At 40.8% G+C, this 21,672-nt stretch overlaps 2 protein-coding genes across 2 annotated transcripts; one reads left to right on the forward strand and one right to left on the reverse strand.

Moving 5' to 3' along the window:
• The first annotated feature begins 4,220 nt into the window (after positions 1–4,220).
• Positions 4,221–9,127, forward strand: ccn6 (cellular communication network factor 6). Its single transcript, XM_071520376.1, has 5 exons — positions 4,221–4,268; positions 5,661–5,940; positions 7,324–7,566; positions 8,363–8,556; positions 8,799–9,127. The coding sequence occupies exons 1-5, from the start codon at positions 4,221–4,223 to the stop codon at positions 9,078–9,080; spliced, it is 1,047 nt and encodes a 348-aa protein (XP_071376477.1). The 3' UTR covers positions 9,081–9,127.
• tube1 (tubulin, epsilon 1) lies at positions 9,128–21,097 on the reverse strand. Its single transcript, XM_071520375.1, has 12 exons — positions 20,962–21,097; positions 20,623–20,696; positions 17,702–17,754; positions 17,528–17,585; positions 17,045–17,160; positions 15,727–15,848; positions 14,764–14,951; positions 14,437–14,609; positions 13,308–13,448; positions 12,035–12,175; positions 11,107–11,281; positions 9,128–9,946 (listed from the first exon to the last, which is right to left on the reverse strand). The coding sequence occupies exons 1-12, from the start codon at positions 20,984–20,986 to the stop codon at positions 9,788–9,790; spliced, it is 1,425 nt and encodes a 474-aa protein (XP_071376476.1). The 5' UTR covers positions 20,987–21,097; the 3' UTR covers positions 9,128–9,787.
• Between the last annotated feature and the right edge of the window lie 575 nt (positions 21,098–21,672).

The following is a 21,672-nucleotide window of genomic DNA, read 5'->3' on the forward strand; positions in this document are numbered from 1 at the left end:
AAGCTCCCTTGCTCTTGCACACAGCTGATGTTCACAAATATCAAAACTATCTGAGCTGATATGGCAAAAATCTCATCCCCTTGAATGCCTGTAATCTCAACAGAATGGTCACATGACTCAAATTTAATCAGGTCGTCCTTTAATACAGATAGACCCTCTAATAGAGAATTTCCTGACTGAAGAGTCTGCAAATCAACTGATGTTTGTTACAGTCATTAGAAAGGAACAATGTCCATCAAAATCAATGAAGCTGAGATCCCAGAGACTAAAGCACCAAACCACTGCAATGTCTTGGCACAGTTACGACATACCAAAGGGCATTCTTCAAATTCCCTGAGGGCAGTCAAGCCACTGATTTGACGACACCCTCGACTCTTATGATGCCAATTTCCTCTGTGGACAGAATAAGATCACAGACTATTATTTAATTTGTCACCTGAGGGGGAGAAGGCAGAGGAAGTGGAAGACATTATCTCCTGGAGTTGAGTGTCCCCATTTTCTGTAGGTGAGGGTTTATGTATCAGAGGAAAGTGTCGTTATGAGAAAACATTCTGATCATCAGACTATATTATTAGTTTGTTTAGTTTGTTAGCGGAAGTGGTAGAAAACTGTGATAAAATATGATAAAGAAACAGAAAGAAGAGATGCTAAATTACAAATTTTTGCAGCTGAGATAAAAAAAACAAGGGGCTGATAAAAATCTCACCTCAAAACAAGCAAAAAAACCCCTAAAAAACTAAAATGGAACTGATGTCCGTTTGTCACGTCATCCGTCATCACCCTCTCTCCCGCCCCTCTTGACTTTGAACACTCCAATAAAGGCAGAAATGCAAAAATAAATAAATAAAGGAATTAGATGACAGAATTGAATTAACAGCAGCATGCAACATGGCACAAAACAGTAGAATGAAATGCTCCATAAAATGACAAGGAAAATAAAGATAAAATGCAGAAAATTCCCTAATGCAGAAAATTAAATCATAGGATTGTAGGATCATGGGATGGTGTATGTGTGTGTGTGTGTGTGTGTGTGTGTGTGTGTGTGTGTGTGTGTGTGTGAGTGGGTTTGTGAAGCGAGACAAGTCATCTATAAGTAATGCTTGTATCTTTCTTTTTTTGGACTTCGACTCCTGGCTGTTGATTTTGATTTATTCATTTTTATAAGATCCAATATTAGAGTAAGATTGAAATAGTATATTAACACTAGTACCACCATCACCAGCACTACTACTACTACTACTACTAATAATAATAATAACAATAGTAGCCTTTTTGATTCCATAAATTGTTCACAGTCTTTGTTACATATGCAGAAGTCACTGTAGTATGCTGTAATTACTTCTGTCTTATAACAATTACAATTACAATTTCACATTTGGCAGACGCTTTTATCCAAAGCGACTTACACATGAGATTTGCATACCACACAAGCAAGTTTCTAGACAGGAGAGAACAATGAGAGTAAGTGCTATAGAGTTAAGTTCTGGTCCAACAGGACATAGGTGCTACGAGGGAGTGCTACAAGGCAGTGCTATAACAGTTTGATGTTTCTGAGGATTTACACTATGAAATATCTGTGCACTAAAAAAAATGCACAGAATGTGCCTTGGGGGATCATCTACCTTTCCGAAGTGAAGATGAAAGATGAAGAGAAAAGGGCTTTCACACCCATTTAAGTTATCACCAGTCACCTGCGGCGGGAACGAAAGTGTGAAAATTTCCATTGCACAAAGTACTTGACTATTTGATCATGAAGTTAACCCATAACAGTGAGGGGAAAACAAGAGGAGAGGCCTGGGAGGTGAAAACAGCAACACAGCTGGCTGCTGTGTGGATATTGGTTTATATCATTATGTCTCAATGAAATAGCCACATAGCGCACATTAGTTTCAGGATTGGTTATAAGGTCTGATATCGCTTATTGCAGATTTAAAATACATTACAACAATTCTTGGACAATGACAGTGTAAAAAACTAAATTTACCAACACAGAATCTGATGTAAGTATACCTTTTACTATTTAGGCAGAGCACCTACATAAGAAGCTTGGATGTTAGAGGGGGTGGGTGACACCTCCCGTCATACTATAGATGCTTTGCTGAATTAGCCCACACCTCCACCAGAGGGCTCAACTGTAAATTCTAGTGTCCTGTTACCACTTTCCTTCACACCAGTTGCAAAGCTGCAACTGTATTTTGGTAATTGGTGAATACCGGTAACAATGCACCGTGTGTGTGTTTGTTGTGTAGTGTTTGTTGCTTCAGACTGGGTGAACCGCTGGTGTAAGCGCGTTTGAACAAGTCTTAGTTAGTCTGACCTAAGCCAAAAGCTCTCACATTGTCCGGTGTTTAAAGTCAGCGTCACTCGATCCTGGCAGCGCTCACTGTTCACTTAGCCTCCCTTTTATCTTGTTTCCAAGTTATTTCAGTTTTACTTTACAGCCACTCTGGAGAATTGGAAGTATTACAGGGGCAATGCCTCTCACGTCTGTTTGAAAAACGAGAGCAGTGGAGCAGTATTTTATCTGATAGTTAACCAATTGCTCTTCCCTTATCACCAGCCAAGTCGTTTACACTGGGGAAATCCTGACACATATCATTCACTATGTTCTTATCTCCTCTGCTTCCTAGGGAGTTTACCTTCTTTTAGAGGATTATGAAAAAATATCTAATTTAACTAGGCTACCAAACCACCCCCAAAAACATCTGAGGTGGGTTTTTTTTATTTGCGAACATTTAAACTTAATACAGAAACCTGTTAGGGAGAGTTTAATGAATGAGGGAGGAAACTTTCTTTGATCATTCCTAAAACTGTTAATGATGGCCCGTGTACTACCAGTAGTACTACCAGTCACTTCAACTGGTGTAGCAACATATTTATTATGTTGTAAGTTGTACATACTATTAAGGAGTTGCCTGAAAAACAATGCAACTTCTTTATTAGTTCCCCTTCACATCCCCTATTAGTTTCGCTTTTTAGAACAGAAACATGAAATTAAACCTAGCAGCTGTCTTTCCTAACAGTTGGTAATTTGTAAAGAAGGTTGTCTTCCTCTTGTTCATTTTACAGTATTTTTTAGGCAGATGATGCTCGTATCCAGAGAAACTTAGAATGAATTAGCAGGTAGGGATTCAGATTCTTATTCAGCGTTTTGTCACTTTGTTCAGAAAAGGGCGACAGTATATTATTATTATTATCATTATCATTATACCTTTATTTAACCAAAGAGTCCCAGAGAGATTAAAAATCTTGTTTTCAGGAGAGACCAAGAGTGTAGCAAGAAAAACATAAAAGTTGCAGACAACATGCAACAATGTAGAAGAGCAAAATACGATCACAGAAACAAAATCACACAAAAAAGTACGAGAAAAGTCAAATTTTACTGTGTAGGTGCTTAAAAACCCCAAAAAGCAGTAGTCCAGCAGCAACCCAGATCCCTCATTATTACTAATATTAGTAGCAGTGGCAGCTACAGTAGTAGTAGTAGTATTAGCTTAATGCTCTGTGGAGTGTACAGAACAAGTTAGCAGGTTTTGTTCTGGTCTTTCCCTCTGAACGGTCACAGAGGCCTTGGCTTTATGAGGATGGAGGTAGAGGGCTGGCTGTGAGAGGGACCTCTTTACTCAGTGTAAATAATAAAGGAATGTGAACTCAAATACGTCCCGGTCCACATAAAGTAGGACCACACCGCTTAGCACCACATTAAACAAACAGCATACACTGAATGTATTTATGACTCGAATTTTACTTATGAATTCCGTTTTTGTCGCACTGTTTGAATAAGAATGAAATACAGAAGTGATTCCTTGAAATTTAGTGTACGGAGCGTGCTGTATAGTGGGGGGAGTCACAAATGGTTTACAGATTTGACTGTTGGATGATTGCTCCCAGATAAATCTAATATGAGTGTGCATATGTTGGGGCGATGGGTCTGTAGACTAAGAATAAACAAGTAGGCAGGACTTGAAGGCCTTGGAGCAGGCGAGCAGTTATGAAGACAAATATTTCCCCTTTGGATCGGTAAGCCAAGGAAAGGTGTGTTTGGAGAGGAGACAGAGGGGCGCTTTGTCCCCCTCTCCGACAGGTCAGCTCTCTCAATCTCTTCCCCCGTGCTTTTTTCCCTCTCCCAGTCCCCCTCCCTCAATCCCACCTTCCTACCCTGTCGTCCCCTGCTTTCTCCTGGAGCTGGGTTAGCTCACACAAACCTTAATACTTAAGAGATGCTATCTCTTCTCTGCCGCTCCCTCCTGCTCATCTTTGCTCAACAGGTAAGAGCATTGGCTTTCTTTTCTATTCCAGCAGACAAACTTGTGTTTCCTGATAGGATAACACTTGATATGACACTCAACACCTGCCTTATATGGAGAACCAGGAAAAGGGGTGTTGAAAACACCATTGAGATGCTAGGTTGTTCTTAAGATTAGAGCATCAGCTATTTATAATTTACGTTTGGCTAACATTGAGTTCATGGCTTTTTGGTAAAGCTGGGGTATTTTTCAGAACTAGCACTGTTTTCATAAATAAATAATTTTTGTAAATAGATGTATGGAATATACTTCTTTGCTTGTTGAGTAGTTTGTAGTGGTGTTTTTATATTTTATTGGGGTAAAGGTTATTCTTTGTCATATGTTGAGTGAGTATTTGCTGGCAAAAGAGGAGCAAGGTTTCAGGTCTTTGTATTTAAAGCTTCCCTGGGTCCGTTTTCACACCATGAAATGAGCTCATTCAGTAAACCTGGCAGAAAGGCTTCAAATTTTTGGCATAACCCTCAGTGACCCTTGGAAGCAGTAAGTAGTCAGGGGAATTGGAGCACAAATGGCACCATGCATGGATTGCATCATAGCAAATACCAAGAAGAGTTTATTAAGTTTACAGAACTGCACACCAGAATATTTATGCTTCTGTGGTGCCACCACTTTGGGCAGTTTCTGGCTCTAAATAGGATTAATTTTCAGAGGGCTGCTTGTTTACGTCGGCACTCAGGCTCAAAGTGTCAACCACTTTATTCGAACATGGCTATCTAAACAGAATATATAAAAATGGCTCTGTTAGAAACTTTATTTAAAATAAAATAAAACATTTGTTTGTGGGAGTGATGAAAACATCTAGTTCAGTTAGATAACAAGAACTAACCATAAATCGTCATCATAAATTAGTCAGTTAAGATAAAATGTGATATTGCATTTTGGCAATGGTTACATTGAGATTAGGATATCTGAGGTAACTTTCTCTTAACAGAGTCGCCCATTCATTCAGTTCTGACATGAATTTTCATTTGTACCTTGAGGTGGAATTTTTTTCAGTCTTGATGGAAAAACCAACACTGAAAACAACTTTAAAAGTAGCTCTTTTGAGCAATCTCCTCTCTCTCTAATGTCAACTAATGTTTGACACACAAAATTGAACTTGGCTGCCCAGAAGCAGTTTAGTAATAGTACAACCTGAGTGTGAGGGGTATGTGAACTTGTGGTGTGCATCCCATTACATCCCATTCCAATTTTGATAAAGTAAAAAAGTCCAATCCAGAAAAATGTTACCTCAAATCATTGAACCTATGCTCTTATCTGTCTGAACACAGCACCAATAAAAATGCTGATCAAAAATTGATTGCAAAAAGGCATTTTTAACCCAACAGAAACTTTGTCCTTATCCTCCACCAGTGCTTCAGCAGGGCTCAAAACCATGGGCAGCTGCCGGCTCCTCGAGACGGGCGGGCTGCCGCTGAGAGGCGGCAGTTCTGCCAGTGGCCCTGCAAGTGTCGCGAAAAACCTCAGTGCGCCCCGGGGGTGAGCTCCGTTCTGGACGGATGCGGCTGCTGCAAGAGCTGCGCCCGTCAGATCGGAGAGCCGTGCAACGAGAGGGACGTCTGCGACCCGCACAAGGGCATGTACTGCGACTTCTCAGCCGACAAGCCGAGATACGAGGTCGGAGTCTGCGCTTGTGAGTGGGTCTCGTCTTTTGTTGCATTAGTCATGGGTGAGCTGTGTCAAACTAACAGGGGTCCTACACATTTTCCATTTCAAAGTTATGTACAGAACGTTAATTTCTTTACTGTATCTGAAGAGTTTGGTCAGTGATCAATATGATGTAAGCTGATTGTGATGGGGCAATATAACTGTCAACTTGGCTAAATCACTGAATAGTTGAAGACACAACAAATACTACAAAATTTGAAATAACAGTGAGTCTACATAAAATGTGTTGTCATATGTACACTGGGACTTATTTACAATAGTTTCCCAGTAATCCAATAATAGTAATTCAATGATGTCCTCAAGAAACAAATGATTTGACGTACTCCTACAACAGTGGGTGGGAGAGTCTTTGTGGACACATTTGGATGTAAAGGCTCAAACAAACATGTCATTAGTCTGTCAAGTCAACTTCCAATTCATTGTCAGTGGAACAGTTCCCGGTTTTATCTCCTAACGACAAAACAGAATAAAGACAGATCCAGGGGAAAGTTGTTCCCATTTACAAACTTTAGCGATCATAGCAAGAATATAGGCTATGCTATTTCATTTTAAGGGTAGACTCATCAGTAGCAATACAGAGAAGAATCCATCTTACAAAACTAAATTCTACTCCTTTCATTCAAGACAGATATTTGCATAAAGGATTGGAGGTGTAATAATTTTTAGGCATAGCATGGAGCCACACAAAAATTGTTTGTTTTTTACAATACTGCCATCAAAAATATTAAATAGCTCTTTGTTAATCTGATAAATATAAGAAATGCACATTGCAGCAGCACTATAAGGAATTTGGGTGGGATGAGAGTTGACTCCACTATGACAATTTTTTTTTAGGTCGGTCACATCAGTTATGTACGGAAGAGGATTAGGGCCACATGTGAAAAATTTATTTGAGTTCTGAGTTTAAAGTCAGAATTCTGACTTTAAACTCAGAATTCTGAGATTAAAGTCAGAATTCTGAGAATAAAGTCAGAATTCTGACTTTAATCTCAGAATTCTGACTTTAAACTCAGAACTCAAATAAATTTTTCACATGTGGCCCTAATCCTCTTCCGTAGTTATGAATATTGTTATACTGTAAAAAATAAGAGAATTATTGTGACATGATATTCTGACAATATTGCCAAGCTGCAATTTGAATCCTTTTGTACGCCCGTGGAAATAATTTGTCAATAACTAATAATCTCTTTGACCACTGAATACGGACTGCATTCATTCACAGAAAACCTCTCCTATGACAGCTTTTGAGATTCATACTAAAATACAATAAATACTCAGAACTCAAGAGTGCTGCATCGCTTGCATCAGGTAGTACCAGAGCCCTGAGATGTTTTCCTCATTCTTTCAGACATGATGGCAGTGGGGTGTGACTTGAATGGGGCCCACTATGAGAATGGACAAGCCTTCCAGCCCAGCCCCCTCTACAAGTGTACATGCATTGCCGGAGCCATCGGCTGTACCCCCGCTTTCACCCAGAAGCCTGCTGGTCTCTTAGGCCCCGCCCCGCTGATGGGCAACATGCCAGCCGGCCTCCGTAGTGGTCAGAGCTCAAGGAAGCACCAGCAGGATACAACCTACATGGCCATGCCAGGTGTGTGTTTGTAGAGAAAATCTGTGGAGAATTGCCAGCTTGTCTGGCTTGGAATGCTAATTGCTGTCAAAGTAGGCTGGACAGAAAAGGGGAGTGGGCATTTCATTACTTTGGCAGGGCGTGCAGAGAGGAGTGAGTGTGGTGGACTGTGGTTAGCCAGCCTTACAGAGCAAAATAGAGGGATGGATGGTTCCAGTCATAAACAGTCAGAGAGAGAGGGGGGGACTCACTTTTCATTAAAAGCACCAAAGATCTTACAACTTAACTTTGATGTATTTTGACCAGATTTTGCTTAACTTGGCATGCAAGCCAAGAAATGTGCTGGTTTCTTGCAACTCTGTGATCCTTCTGATCCTGGCATAACATTAATGTAAATGTAGCAAAGAGAACACACAAGTGTGATTTAGAATTCATGAATTGACGTCCACACAAGGAAATTGAAACCATTTTGGAATTCTAAAGATAATTTTCACTCCAGCGGTGTCATCTGTACTAAGTGAAACCAGAGTTCTGGTGGCCCACTGTGTTCAAATGTAATGCGTACTTTCACTGAAAAGCAAATGGTCCTGGTATAACTATTGACTTGTTTTAGTAAGGAGCCCAAGGGAAACATTTAGAAGTTCCTTGTGTGCAGCAGAAATTTAAGCCATTTGTGGTGGGTAAGACCAAGTATTTTGGGGTCTTTGGGTTCATTATGAACAAGATCTGTGCTCTAATTGGCAGTATGGTGGCATACAGACTAGGTCTGTGTGCAGGGTGTTGTTGACACAGTGCCCTTTAACTGTAATACTGAAAGCTTACAGGGATCCTCCTTTAGCCTGGAAGAAGAACTGCCTGATCCAGACCACCCCCTGGAGCCCCTGCTCCAAGACCTGTGGCTTGGGCATCTCCGTGCGCGTCAACAACGACAACGGCAAATGTGAGATGAGGAAGGACCGGCGCCTGTGCCTGCTGCGGCCATGTGAGAAGAGCGTGCTTAAGAGCATAAAGGTGACAAACTACTCAAACTACATTAAGGTCTTTGCAAACACTGATGATTGAAAAGCTAAACAGAACGCTGCCAAAAACCAATGACCCCTGGTATGTGGTGGCAAAAGTTAGGGCTGTGGGAATGAATACGCTCTGGAAAAAATATTCCTGGGGATTAAAGCAATAGATGTATGCATCTTAGAAGAATGATGATGAAATGCTGTCTGTATGAAAATTAAAATAATCACTCTCTTCACCTCTAGTTGCCAAAGGGAAAGACATGTCGGCCGAAGTTCCAGGCAAAGAAAGCCGAGAAGCTGACACTCTCCGGCTGCACCAGCACCAAGAAGTTCAAGCCCACCTACTGTGGCGTCTGCACAGACAAGCGCTGCTGTGTCCCCAACAAGTCCCGCATGATCACTGTCAACTTCAGCTGCAAAGGAGGCTCCAACACACGCTGGAAGATGCAGTGGATAAGTTCCTGCGTGTGCCAGAAGAAGTGCAACGATCCGGGTGACATGTTTACCGACCTGCGCTTCCTCTAGTGGATCCATCCAAGAAGCCCACAGACACAAACAGAGCACTAGCCTTACTGTGGCAGACTGTGGGAGGACTGAGCCATACTCATGCTTTGGTGATAAAGTTCTCCTAACCAGTGGCCATCTGCCTCTAGGCAACTCAAAAAGGGCTTAACAAGTGAAACTCGAAACATAAAACCTCAGTTCGTGAAGAAGAATGGCTGGGATGATTAGATAAATGAAGGAAAACATTGTTAGTTATGAAAAAAGGCTTCATGAACCCTGTCTTCAGGGCCTGCGTGTGCAATAACAACATGGGTTGTGGCCAACGTAGTAGCTGTAATAGCAGATGTTGACTGATTAACAGTACCTCAGTAATACTTTGGATGTCAGGGAGCCCACAAACGGCAAAAGAGATCATGCTCATGAATAATATGACCTATGGATTAAGTTAAACTGTTTCAGTGTTCTCATTGCATTCTTTCATTTCATTACCACCAGTTGCATTTGTTTTTTTTACACGTGGTTCCTGTTTATTTTATTTTTTCACAGGCAGAAAAATACATTCTGAATCAGGTCATAATTTAGACTCACAATATTGATATATAACTTATAAAAATATATACAAAATATTTGGTTGTATGAAGTCCTTTTTGAAAAACAATTATATCACTATACAAGCAGACGGGCACACAGACAGACAGAAACAGACACAGGCAAAACTCAGCGGACCTTCATGTGGCGATGCTGAGTCTGGGTGCGTCGGGCATGAGTCTCCCCTTGGTGGCATCCAGGTGATGATACTCCTCAATCAGTGAGCTGAGGGAGGCGATGGCATCTGAGAAGCAGCTCTGCTCCATTCCCTCTACATGGAGGTAGTGATGTAAGTGAGCCTAAAAACAAAAAAATAACCCAATGAGAGAGGAGAATGTATAGTAAAGTCACTCAGTCTGAATACAAACAAACGTGAGCAAAGTATTTCTAGGGATAATCTGATTGGGATACCAGTCACTGATTCTTTAAAGAAGGCATGTGGCAATACCACCCTGAGTGATATGTCTATAAAAACAAAACAAAAAAGTTCTGCCAAGTGATATTACCTTTGGAATGGTCTATTATGGGCAAGTGGCAGTGCAATTTCATCAAGAAAATGACTGAATGCCAACTTTGAATTCATATATAAAGCATAAAAAAAGACTATTATGGGCAAGTGGCAGTGCAATTTCATCAAGAAAATGACTGAATGCCAACTTTGAATTCATATATAAAGCATAAAAAAAGACTGAGGATCACTCTGAAGGTACAGTGTATGTACTTTTAGTGTCAACGCTGAAAATAATGTACTCGCATCCCAATTTAACCTTTAATCGAGTTCGAAGACCAGACCAAGTTGAATGATGACAAAAGGAAGGAATACCCAGATCCTGGCCCTCATTTATAAAGCCACTGAAAAAAACATGCATATTCAACAGTTGAGATAATCTTTTCATGTTTGATTTGTGAATCTTTGTTACAGCTTCATTTTGAGCACAAGACACACCCAAACATTTGGCTGTGACCTCCAATGAATAGATAAGACATGCTGGCAGTATGCATCCAGTCGTCCAAAATAGAGACATGCAGACTGATTTGCACAGTAATTTGAAAGGAGGTGTGCACTCTCTCTCTGCTGGTCTGCTCTACTACCTTCTCACACTGAAAACTAGAAGATTACCACAATGGCTTCTAATGAACAAAAAAAAAGCTATACAGTATTTGTTTGAAGGAACTGAACATTAGTTATGCCTATTTCTGCATTTAATTTCTTTAGGATATAATCTACCAGGACTTCATGAATAAATTGAATGGGAATGAATCAATGGGTATGGTCTTTTTCAGGAGAATGAGCAAACACACTCCCTTACTACATTTAAAGAACAGACTGGAGTGTACACTCCCTTGAGGGAAAGAACAGGGCCAATGTGGAGGTATTCGTGCTTTCACACTTTGTTCTTTTGTTGTGTACAGTGCATCCACCAATGGCATGAAAACATAAGAAGACCCTGAAACGAACCTTCTTCCTGTAAAGCTTGGTGAAGCGTTCTTTGAGATCCATAAATGTGGGCTTAACACAGGTGTTGTTGGCCAGGGCGAGCAGGGAGTGGGAGTGGCCGACGGGAGGCACCGAACACAGGCCCGTCTTCCAGCCCTCCTGGTTCCAGGACACAAAGGGCAGCGAGGGCCTCAGTCTGGAGCCGGGAGGAAAGATTTATAGTCAGTTTAATCTCCTGTGAGAAAACCACACTTCATGCTACAAAGAGCAGCAGCCAATTAAAAGGGATCCTTCACTCGTTATGAAGAAACAAATCTGCAATATTCTTTCAGTTGCACTTAAAATGACTTGATAGCATTGTAAGCATGTCTTACTGAAACCAACTAATGAGCTAGCCTGTGACTAAATGGTACCTGTTCGAATGAAGAATGTTAATAATGCTAACATTCTGTTTTTCAGTAGGTGTAAGTGCCACTATAATTTAAAAGTCAAAGCATCCTGTTAAGATTAAATCATCATCTGCTTTGTGTATATAACACCGATAGTGAAATACTGCTGCAATACAAGCCAAGTGCCTCAATCTGCCAGGAGGTGTATTTTGGTGGGCAGTATTATCCTCCTGATTTACACCATGGTCACGCACAAGTATGCGCTCTCATACCAGCTTCTGTTTCAGTTTCTCTTGACAACGTGCCACATGAAAACAAGGTCTGCAGGGAGAGCGGTGAAGTGAGAGCAGAGGAGAGGTGGGAGCTGAATGGGCCAGTCATGAATCACTGCTGTCGTTTAAGCAAAAAAACACCCAGCGCTGAATGGGGGTACTATTTGAGAGAGTGACTGGGAAGGTCATCTTTGGGCCTATCAGCATGGGTGTACCGGCACGTCTAGCAGCTTAAGGCCAACCGTCTGCGTTGGTGATAGCGACTGAGTGGGAGGCTGCCGTTCTGACCTCTCGATGTTCCTGCGGAGGTCAGACACCTGCACGTTGCCCCTGACCATGAGGGCGCAGGCCAGATAGAGGCTGTGCTTCGGGTCGGCTCGGATCAACTGGTGGTCTTTACTGAAGGCATCGGTGAACATCTGATCCAGTCTACAGGGCACAGAGAGAGAAGACAGCTCAGTGACGAGAGGGAGAAATTCACATTATGTGACTTGAGACTTGTTTTGCAAGATGTTACATCATGGTTACAAAGAAGTGCTCAGTGTGGTGAATACTTTGTAAATATTACATCTTCATTAGAGTCTAAAATACAGTTTGTTTGATGGGAGGACATACAATCTTCATGTTCATTTTTAACAGAATTCTGCTTGGCAATCTCTCCACTGGCCACAGTTACTTTTGCAATGGTCTTATAGAGATTTCAGTGTCTTAGCTGTATTTGAATGGGGGCAGTTACACACGTTCACATATGGGAGTTACCCAGTATGACCACAGTCTTCTAGTGTTGACCACTCAGCAGCTCCACTGGAGCTTTCCAGGGTCAAGTGGCTCACACAAGGCAACCTTGATGGCAGTTGTTGTTGGGGGAGGTGTGTGTGTGTGTGTGTGTGTGTGTGTGTTAACTGGTGACATTCCCGTCACAAGTCTGCACCGCTAAACTTGAAGCTGCCACAGTCCCGCATAATAAAGAAGAAGCGATGTGCACACTGACTTCGTTACATTTGTGAAGCTTATGCCTCTTCTTTAAACTATGGTCTTGATCAGACCAAAGAATAACAGGCAACATAAAGCCATATTCAACCTAACCAGCCACAGTTCTTCTAAAACAGAAATTTAAAATGAACAGATGAAAGATGCTCAGACTTGGTAAAAGCCCTTTTCTGCAGTCTCTCCTACTCTATGAGTATACATGTTGTCTAACAAAAGTTGGTAACACTGCTATTTCCTATTCTTTCTTTGTGAATCCTATGAAGTAACTGGCCTACTGTATAAATTCCATATATCCATGATAAATTATTTTGTCTTTTTCCCATATGAACAATGTTGTTTTATCATCAGTCTATCAAAATACTAAAATAGTTTTGTAGGTATATTCTGTACACTACTAATAAGTGAGGGCATCATGGGAGGGAGCTGCCTTGTCATTCATCACTACAGTCAAGATAAGCCAAGTGTAAAGGGGATAGTGGGGAACATGCAAGCTTAATGAATATCCTGAGCTCCACAGGAGTCAAAACAACTGTGAGGTGAAAATAGCTGCACAGACAGCCAGACAGCAGACCTTCTGGTGGGGACGTTGACATCTGCCAGTGTGTAGAGAGGGGTGAGGCTAGGCACCAGATAGTGCAGACGAGGAAAGGGGACCAGGTTCATAGCAATCTCATTCAGATCCATGTTGAGAGAGCCTTCAAAACGAGCTGAGCTGCAACAGAAAATAAACATCACATTACACATAAGGACAATGATACAGAGGCAACATTTTGAGGTTAAAAGTAACTGAGTGATCCTGATTTAAGCAGCAATGGGGATTTTCAAAATGTGACAATCATTGTGTATAAGATCATCATGACAAAATGTATTGGTTGGTGGAAAAAATACCCATCTACCTTGTCTTATTCATTCGACCATGTAACATCATGACCCTAACATACATTTGAACTTCAAACAACTCACAAAGTTAATTCACTTCAGACTGGAAACAAAATATGACAAAACCGCTTTAAAAAAGGGGAGAGGGTTCTGCAATATGCAATTACACAGTCAGTTGAAGAAAGGCTGTAACTCTATATTGTTGGTTCCTCACAAGTATTTGTTAATGGCCTTTGATCTTGTAAAAAACAAATGTCTGAACCACACCAGAAAACTGAGGAATGGAGAGGCAATCATTTACCAGTGCAAAGATTTAACTATCTCTGGAGAAACCTGGCTTGAGCTGGGATTTTAGAAAAGGCGAGGGTCAGCAAATCCTTGTCACAATAAAAAAATAAATCTATGGTAGAGTCTGGCCTGGTATGGCCTGTAATGGACTGTTCGGAGCATGGTTCCCAGTAGTTACAATGGACAAGCCACGTTGCAGAAAGAAAGATATCAACGTCATCACCTCTGCCTCCCCAATTTCTCTATTTTTGCCCACCCTAGCACTACACAGAAACCATGCATTTTCTTTGTTTCGTTACAATCTTTCCTTGTATTGTCGCCTTCAACTGTATAGGAAGTTTCAAAAAACAAAGTTTACTAGGTGCTTCACAATGAAGACAAACAAAAGATACAGAAACAAGATTACACAAGAAAAGAAGATGACAGCGGCAATGACATGGCGGCATGTTCTTTGTAACCAGCGGTAAAATCAATGTCCAAACATTCTGTGACAGGCCTCTTTCCCCACGATAACTGCTGCACTAGTACTATACCTCGTAATATTGAGCAACAGGTTGGCCACAATGTTATTCATGGCATCAAAGGGCTTCTCTGTCCCACTGAGTCCACCCTGGCCAGAGATGATGGTGCTGTCTCTCTTGATCACCGACCCTGGCTTTCCACCTTGAGACATATGCTTGATCTTGTTAACAATGTCGACCAATGACTGGATGAGGGGAAGCACGAAAAGTCACTATGTTAAGAAGTCAGTGTAATCAGTAAGGATGTAGAGGAGTTCATACTTAATAATAAATAATCAGCAGAGAGCTTTGCAGAGAATAATGTGGTGGGGAAAACAAAACCTTTACAAATGCACACACCTGATTTTCTACAGGCAGAACACAGTCGGCGTGCTCTGTGAGCTCTCTCATGGCCAGGACACTGTTGTAGGGGGAGGTGATGACATCATCCTCAGCGGACGGATAGATGGAGGTGACAATTCGACAAACCTCGGGGAACTCCTCCTCCAGCAGGCTCAGCACTTTGGTCCCCAGGCCGGAGCCCGTACCTCACAGTCACAATAAGGGACGGAAACTAACTTTATTTGTGCGTTAGCCACAGTGGCTAGTCCTGTAATCCCAAACTTAACTGGCCACTTTCGCTGATTTAACAGCAAAATAGAAGATTTTTAGGATAGATTAGTACCTCCAAATTATGGTTACCCACCAAAGTAGCTGGTTGAGTAGACACAATTATCAGCCACAGCCAAAATGTACCAGACTTTTGCTGGTGGCAAGTATGAATTTCAAAGCATTTCACAATATGGGGAATATACTGTATGTTTTAATAAGATCAGTTGGCAGGAAAATTCTGGATTTCCCCTTCACTTTGTTTTAAATTATTATCAATAAGGGGGTATAATCATTTCAACTAAAAAGGTGCATGCCATCCTTTCTTCATCCCCTCTTCAAAGAATTACTTTTTAAAGAATCCTTAGAGGGTAGTGCCAATATGTTGGACTTTTGATATAGAATACTTAAAGCAATAAATGGATTTTTGGCAAATAAGCTTTTTGATCAACTTATTTTATTGGAATGAGAAGATCAGTAGCATCTTCACCTCTGTATGTCTAGTATTTGATGTAATATCATAATATCCTAAAACATTAAGATGCACCATAGACACAGAAACGAAAGTGGTAGTCATCTTGGCGCAAAGAGCTTATTTGCCAAAAGATTTTGTATTCTTTTAAGAAAATACTGAATAGTCAGATTTAACTTTCGTTCCCTGATCTGGCAGAAGCATACACAGAAAGCAGGGTCGAATTGTTTTTTGTTCCTTACCTCCTCCCATAGAGTGAATGAGGAAGAAGCACTGCAGGCAGTCACAATGTTCTGCCGCCCTCCGCAGCTTATCCACTATCAGCTCCCTGTAGGCTGAGCCATATGTCATGTGTCCAACTGCCCTGCAGAAAGAGGACGAGGGAGAAAGCAGATTGTTGAATGGTTAATGTGATAAACAAAGCTGTTTTAGACTATGGGTTGGTGCCCAAAATGGGTCACAGGTCTGTTTCTGATAAGTCCACATATGATGAGAATTAATGTTTTAATAAACCTTGGTCCCAGGGTGAGAAAATAATTTTCTCATTTGGGTCCCATATCAAAAAGAAAAAAAAAGCATGATCAGTTTATTCAAGGACATGTTAGGGCTTCTTTGTTTGACATTTTGAGGAAACCACTGCTGGAAAAAAAATAGTATCTGGATTTAAAAATGAAACGAAAACTTCCAAGCCCCAGACCTGGGAGGTGCTGGCAAAAACAGTAAAATGCCCAGTATCTGAGAAATCTGAATAAATTTAAAAACTGGACAGAAACAAATTTAAACATCACAATAAAGCGTGAGGGGAGCAGGGCTGTTTGTGGAATGCTGTGTGCATGTGTGTTAAAACTGGCAAAATGGGAAAGAAGATTCATTTTGTAGGGCCCTAGATTTTACAAACTAAGCTAGTGCTTGAGGAAAAAGGTAAACATTTCTGCATACTCTATCTGATATGAGATAATACTGAGAAATAATTCTTGCCATGAAAATATTAAAAATGCAAACAAGACCACTGTTGAAGTGGGAACCTAAAGTGTATGGATGGCTCCAAAGTAACACAGCCGCAGCACATGTGTCTCTATCCACATAAATCTGTTCTTTAAATATGTTGCAAATTCCACACCCAGTGTGTGTCCAACAATTCTGCTGGAGAAGCATGTAATTGCCAAGAGGCACCGCTTCTTTTCACAACGGCTGTCATGCCAAGGGAAACCCATAGTGGTACAGTTCACACCAAGCAGCATTACTGACCTTTCACCCAATTTTTCTTTATGGGTGTTTGTCTCTGGACCCAAAGTGATTTGGTTATTAAGCTATTGTGGAGGCTCATTAAAATTGCCAATTAGTCTGCCTTATTTTCTTCATCCTATGTTATAGTCTTGGGAAATTGGAATGCAGTAGCGGTAAAACAAAGCAAGTAGCGTGATTAAAGCAATTTATCCAGTCAAACAAAAACCTCATTAGCACTTTCTACGGATTTATCTGTGAGCATTTTGGATCCCGACTGAATTTCTGAACACTACACCATTACAGTAAAGCTATATGTCTCAGCGTGTCTCTTACCAGTTGTTGCCTGAACCTGACACGTCTGTGAGGAGCTGAGCGCTGTCAAATACCTCTCGCAGCGGGCCCTGCAGGAGCTCATTCACCACGCCCTCCTCCATGTCCACCAGCACTGCCTGTGTATTAAAAAAAATAATCCTCTTAGAGGGTGTGAAGCCAGCACACACACTTTTTGGTACTATTGTGCATTGAGGAGATGCCTTTGCCAGTCATTACATAACCACTTATCCTAACCTTAAGCACTAGATGCCTAACCATTACTCAGAGCCTAACCTAAAGCCTGACCTTGACCCCAACTCTAAAATAAGCTTTTCCCCGCTGTGAGGACCAGGGAAAAAAGTTATCTGAAATTGTTATTTAGTAATTGGACTTCTGGACCTTACAAGTAAAGTTAAGCACACACACACGCATGCATACACACACAATGACTACTACAGAAATCACCTTCATCACGCAAGCCAATTAATCACAAGGAGAATTTACCCTGGCCTTCAGATATTGGATTCTCCCACCGATGTCACAGGCTCCCCCACCATTTTTCCTGGAAAAGCACACACAGGACAAAACTTAGAAAAGGACTCCACTGGGACCGCTGAGTAGAAGGCACATGTTTCAACCCATGTAGCAACAACCATCGATCAAAGGGGGTGTGATTACCTTGAGTCCACATTCCGGAAAAAGCTACTTAGGGCCTCATCGTACACTCCTTTCTAAATGAGAGAGAAAAAAAAAGCCAGGATGTTACGGATGCTCTTGTAGAGGCGACAGGCGATAAACATGTATATGTAAATGGGATGAGACGAAGCCCAACTTCCTGTCACAGTTCACACAATAGGGAGATTCTCATAAATAGTGTGCAGTGAGGGTCTAAGGCTGGTGGTGCCGGGTAGGTTAGGCTATGTAGAATAGGTAGGCTGTTTTGTCTTGCTAAGATCTGTTCTGGTCTGTCTTGTGCTTCTCGCTAGAGTTTGTCCTATATAATTTTGTTCACCACTGATTTTTGATAAGTTAGATCTAGTTAGGCTCATTCTCTGTAAATTCCTCTGAGACATGCTTTGATAAAGGGCTATATAAATAAACAAACTTGAAATCATGGTAATAAACAACAACAATAAGCTGACAAGTGTCAGCTTCTATAGCCGTCACTACTGAGATTTCAGAAGACACCGCCATCTGATGGACATGTGGACATGTGTCATATGCTGACACTCAAAAGCAAAGTCAGAAAAGCAAACTTATGAATGTGAAAGACTGACTATGGAAGAAGTTGGTCAGTATAGTATTAAATGCTGTGTATATATATGTGGCAAACTTCAAATTGAACAAAAAATGTTTGACAAAATACGTTTTTGCAATTCCAAACATGGGCCAAAGCAATTATAATGTTTTAGCACACAGTAATTTTTCAGCCGATTTTTTTTATCAATTATACGATTGTACCAGTTACCAGGATATTTTCTGGACAAAATTGTTTACCATGAAAATCTGAAACGGGCCCATGCCTAACCCCGTCCCAAAAACTTCCCCAGTAATATTGAGAGCTTCTGAACATTCCAGCTGTCACTGAAGCTGCCAGCTTCATTGCCTACTTCACAATGTTAGGCAACAACTTTTTTTCTACAACTATAAGGAAGCTATATAACCTATAAGGAAGGTTTGCTGTATGGTTTGTTATCACATGCAGATGTAGGAGACAGTGCAGAAGTCACTTGGGTGACACACCAACAGCCCCGAAGGAAAGAAAAACAAGAAGAAAATGTTCCAAATTAAACTAATCTGCATTTTAATGACCTCCAAAACAGTTCTCCACAGGATGTCCACTCTACACACTAATCAGAGGATTTGTGATCAAAAGAACCAAAACAACAGTCTGGTCTGGTTACAGCCCTGTGCTCCCCAGGGGTCCAGATCCTGGTCCCATGTAGTCTCACCTGACCGGAGCTTGGCCTGGCATGAATGTGCCTTGCCTGTGCACAGAGCAGAAGAAGAAAGGAATATTTCCCGCCCTGTGCAAAACTCTCAAAATATAACAAATAACAGAGTTTAATTTAGTTTTCTATCCAGGACTCAACGGAGAACTGCATCCAGTGTAACATACGAGTGTTTGATTGTTTTGCAAAGTGTGGAACGTGTCTTTTTATGCTCGTACAATTTACTCCATTCTTAATGTACAGAACACAGTCATGTTTGGTGTCAAACAAATCAATAATTAATTTTGGGTCACCAAGAATGTGTTACTACTATGTGCCATAAACATAGTTTCTTATACATCCAGAATATAGTTATTATACTGGAACCCCCATTCCCGGCTAAGTTTATTGCAATGACCAAAGGGCCACGACCCCCCCCCCCCCCCTTTGGTGCATCCCAGATAAAACTTCTCTCTCAGGGGATGGAGGGCTCCTTCCAAGAATCTGCTAATGAACAAACAACCAACAAGATGAACCGCCCGAGATGAACCTTCACATGTTTGGACAAAGACTTGTCACTCCGCTGCCAGGACGTTTAACCACAACCGGACACTCGAGAACGACCTCCATTCACAGACCAATGGCACAGATATTAGCTATTGATTACCAATAACCTAAATCTTGTATGCTGGTCCTGTTTATTTTCTTATTTTCTGTTATCTTGTGTGTGATAGCTGTAGATCATGTATAGAGTAGGTACTGTACTGTGTGTTAACCAATAAAACTTGTGCACAGGAATCTAGCTCATACTCTACTAACGTTTGATACTGAAAATAATTAATTCCTTCAGATCGATTAGTTAATGTGCTATGTTGAAATTGGCCCTTTAGCAGAGCCTAAGCGGTCCCATACCTTGGTTCTGTACCGCCAAGCCCCAAGATACAGTGGTGCCCCAAAATTGACAATTATTGTGCTTATTGTGCTACATAATAATATAAGTACATCTAAAATCAATCCCCTGTTTCTCCTACACAGGTAATTGTCTTACAGCAACACTGGTCTAACTACTTCACAGATATGCCTTTCCTATTAACATTATGCTCTTGAACCTATTTCACCCTGTCAGCAGTTATAACCCATAACTTATAACTTATATCTAACTGTGCAATAACAATTTTTTTGGGGAATAATTCAACTGCAATAATTCAACTGTGCAATACTTAATTAATTAATTAATAATTAATTAATAATTAATTAATTATTTAATTATTTACACTGGTGTATGTATATATTGGGAGTATGATGCATATTGTACAGAATTCTTATTTCTCTTATTTCTATATTATTATTATTATTTTTATTCTCATTGTTATATATTGTAGTATAATGCACATATTTTACATATTTCTTACTTTCGTATTTCTATTTTTCTTATAATTTCTTATAATTTCTCTACGCTTGTATATATTCACTTCTACAATGTGAGCAGCTGCAATGTAACCCAATTTCCCCTCGGGGATCAATAAAGTATTTCTGATTCTGATTCTGATTATAATGTCAGTAGAAGAATCCAAGCCAGTGATATATTGCTTGATTAAAATAATCAAATGCTTGATGCTATGACTCATTAGGTACAGTTCCTTTGGTAGTGTGTGTGTCTGCACTTACTTTATTGACATAGGCATGTTCTCTCAAGGCAAGATCCCAAAACCTGCAGCCAACCTGGTTGCCACACTGGCCAACTGAAAAACACAGGTTTGACGTTTAGCTTAACAGTAACGTTAGTTGTGAAAATGTGTGTCTTGTTTGTACAATGATGCCATTACCCGTTCTCAGAGAGGACGTTCTTGTGCTATATTAGTAAGTCAGCCAAATAAGTTGAGTAACTTTGCATTAGCTACTAGCTAATGTTGCAATAACAAGCCAACTGTCACACGATAGCCAGTTAGCTAACTGAATGCTAACCTACTTCAGTCCAGTCGGTGTTGTACTCGACTCACTACTCACCCTGGACAACAACTGACTGTGTCATAGCGGCAGCAACTCAGACAGCGACTTTATAGCTGTGTCGTATATGTGTCTTATAACGTTGACAACATTTAGCATAACCTGCTTATAAAAACGAAAAGACGTTTGAGCTCCGCGCCTCAGCTGTGTTTGGTCGAGTGCTAATGACGTTTTGTCATGGAAACGGCGTAAATCCCGCAGTCTTTTGACACTGCTCTGGAGTCAGATTTGCAAAACCAGTTGCTCATTTTTAAGCTTAACGAAATAGGCAAAGAAGCTGATCCTTGGTCAGCAATTGAGAGCAACCAAACGCCACCCGGAAGAGAGATCTCTTAGAGGCAGTCAAAGATATTAGTGATTACAAAATATAAATGTGTGTAGACCCTAGTCCACATATGCCCTCTAGAACGGGACATCTCACACGGGCTCACAGATACATGCACAGATATTTATCTAGCTAGTATATTTAGCTCCGTATAATGTCATGAAAACAACAACTTAAATGACTGTGTGGATCATAACCGACATCGGCACAGTTTAGCTAGTTAGCCAGAGTAGCACCGAATTTGTCACATTGCACATGTGAAAATTGGGAACCACGGCAAAACTAATTGTTTTCTGCTAATTCCTGGTGTACTGCCGGGTTAACAATAAACTAAATGTTATTGCACTGAATCTGAAATATATTACACTCTCCAAACAGAGGCACTC

The sequence above is a fragment of the Centroberyx affinis genome, unplaced genomic scaffold (genome assembly GCF_046629955.1).
Source record: "Centroberyx affinis isolate AG114_WGS23_722 - 3 ecotype Tasmania unplaced genomic scaffold, CSIRO-AGI_Caff_v1 ptg000794l_1, whole genome shotgun sequence".
In the NCBI taxonomy this organism is placed as follows: domain Eukaryota; kingdom Metazoa; phylum Chordata; class Actinopteri; order Beryciformes; family Berycidae; genus Centroberyx; species Centroberyx affinis.

What these genes read in the sequence shown, in the direction of transcription:
- ccn6 (XM_071520376.1), top strand. Translation starts at nt 4,221, where the DNA reads ATGCTATCTCTTCTCTGCCGCTCCCTCCTGCTCATCTTTGCTCAACAG. An exon ending in TGCTCATCTTTGCTCAACAG is followed by an intron (nt 4,269 to 5,660) that starts GTAAGAGCATTG and finishes ATCCTCCACCAG; the next exon opens with TGCTTCAGCAGGGCTCAAAA. An exon ending in GCGTGCTTAAGAGCATAAAG is followed by an intron (nt 8,557 to 8,798) that starts GTGACAAACTAC and finishes CTTCACCTCTAG; the next exon opens with TTGCCAAAGGGAAAGACATG.
- tube1 (XM_071520375.1), bottom strand. Translation starts at nt 20,986, where the DNA reads ATGACACAGTCAGTTGTTGTCCAGG. An exon ending in AACATGCCTATGTCAATAAA is followed by an intron (nt 17,755 to 20,622) that starts GTAAGTGCAGAC and finishes TCTCTCATTTAG; the next exon opens with AAAGGAGTGTACGATGAGGC. An exon ending in CTGTTGCTCAATATTACGAG is followed by an intron (nt 13,449 to 14,436) that starts GTATAGTACTAG and finishes TTTCTGTTGCAG; the next exon opens with CTCAGCTCGTTTTGAAGGCT.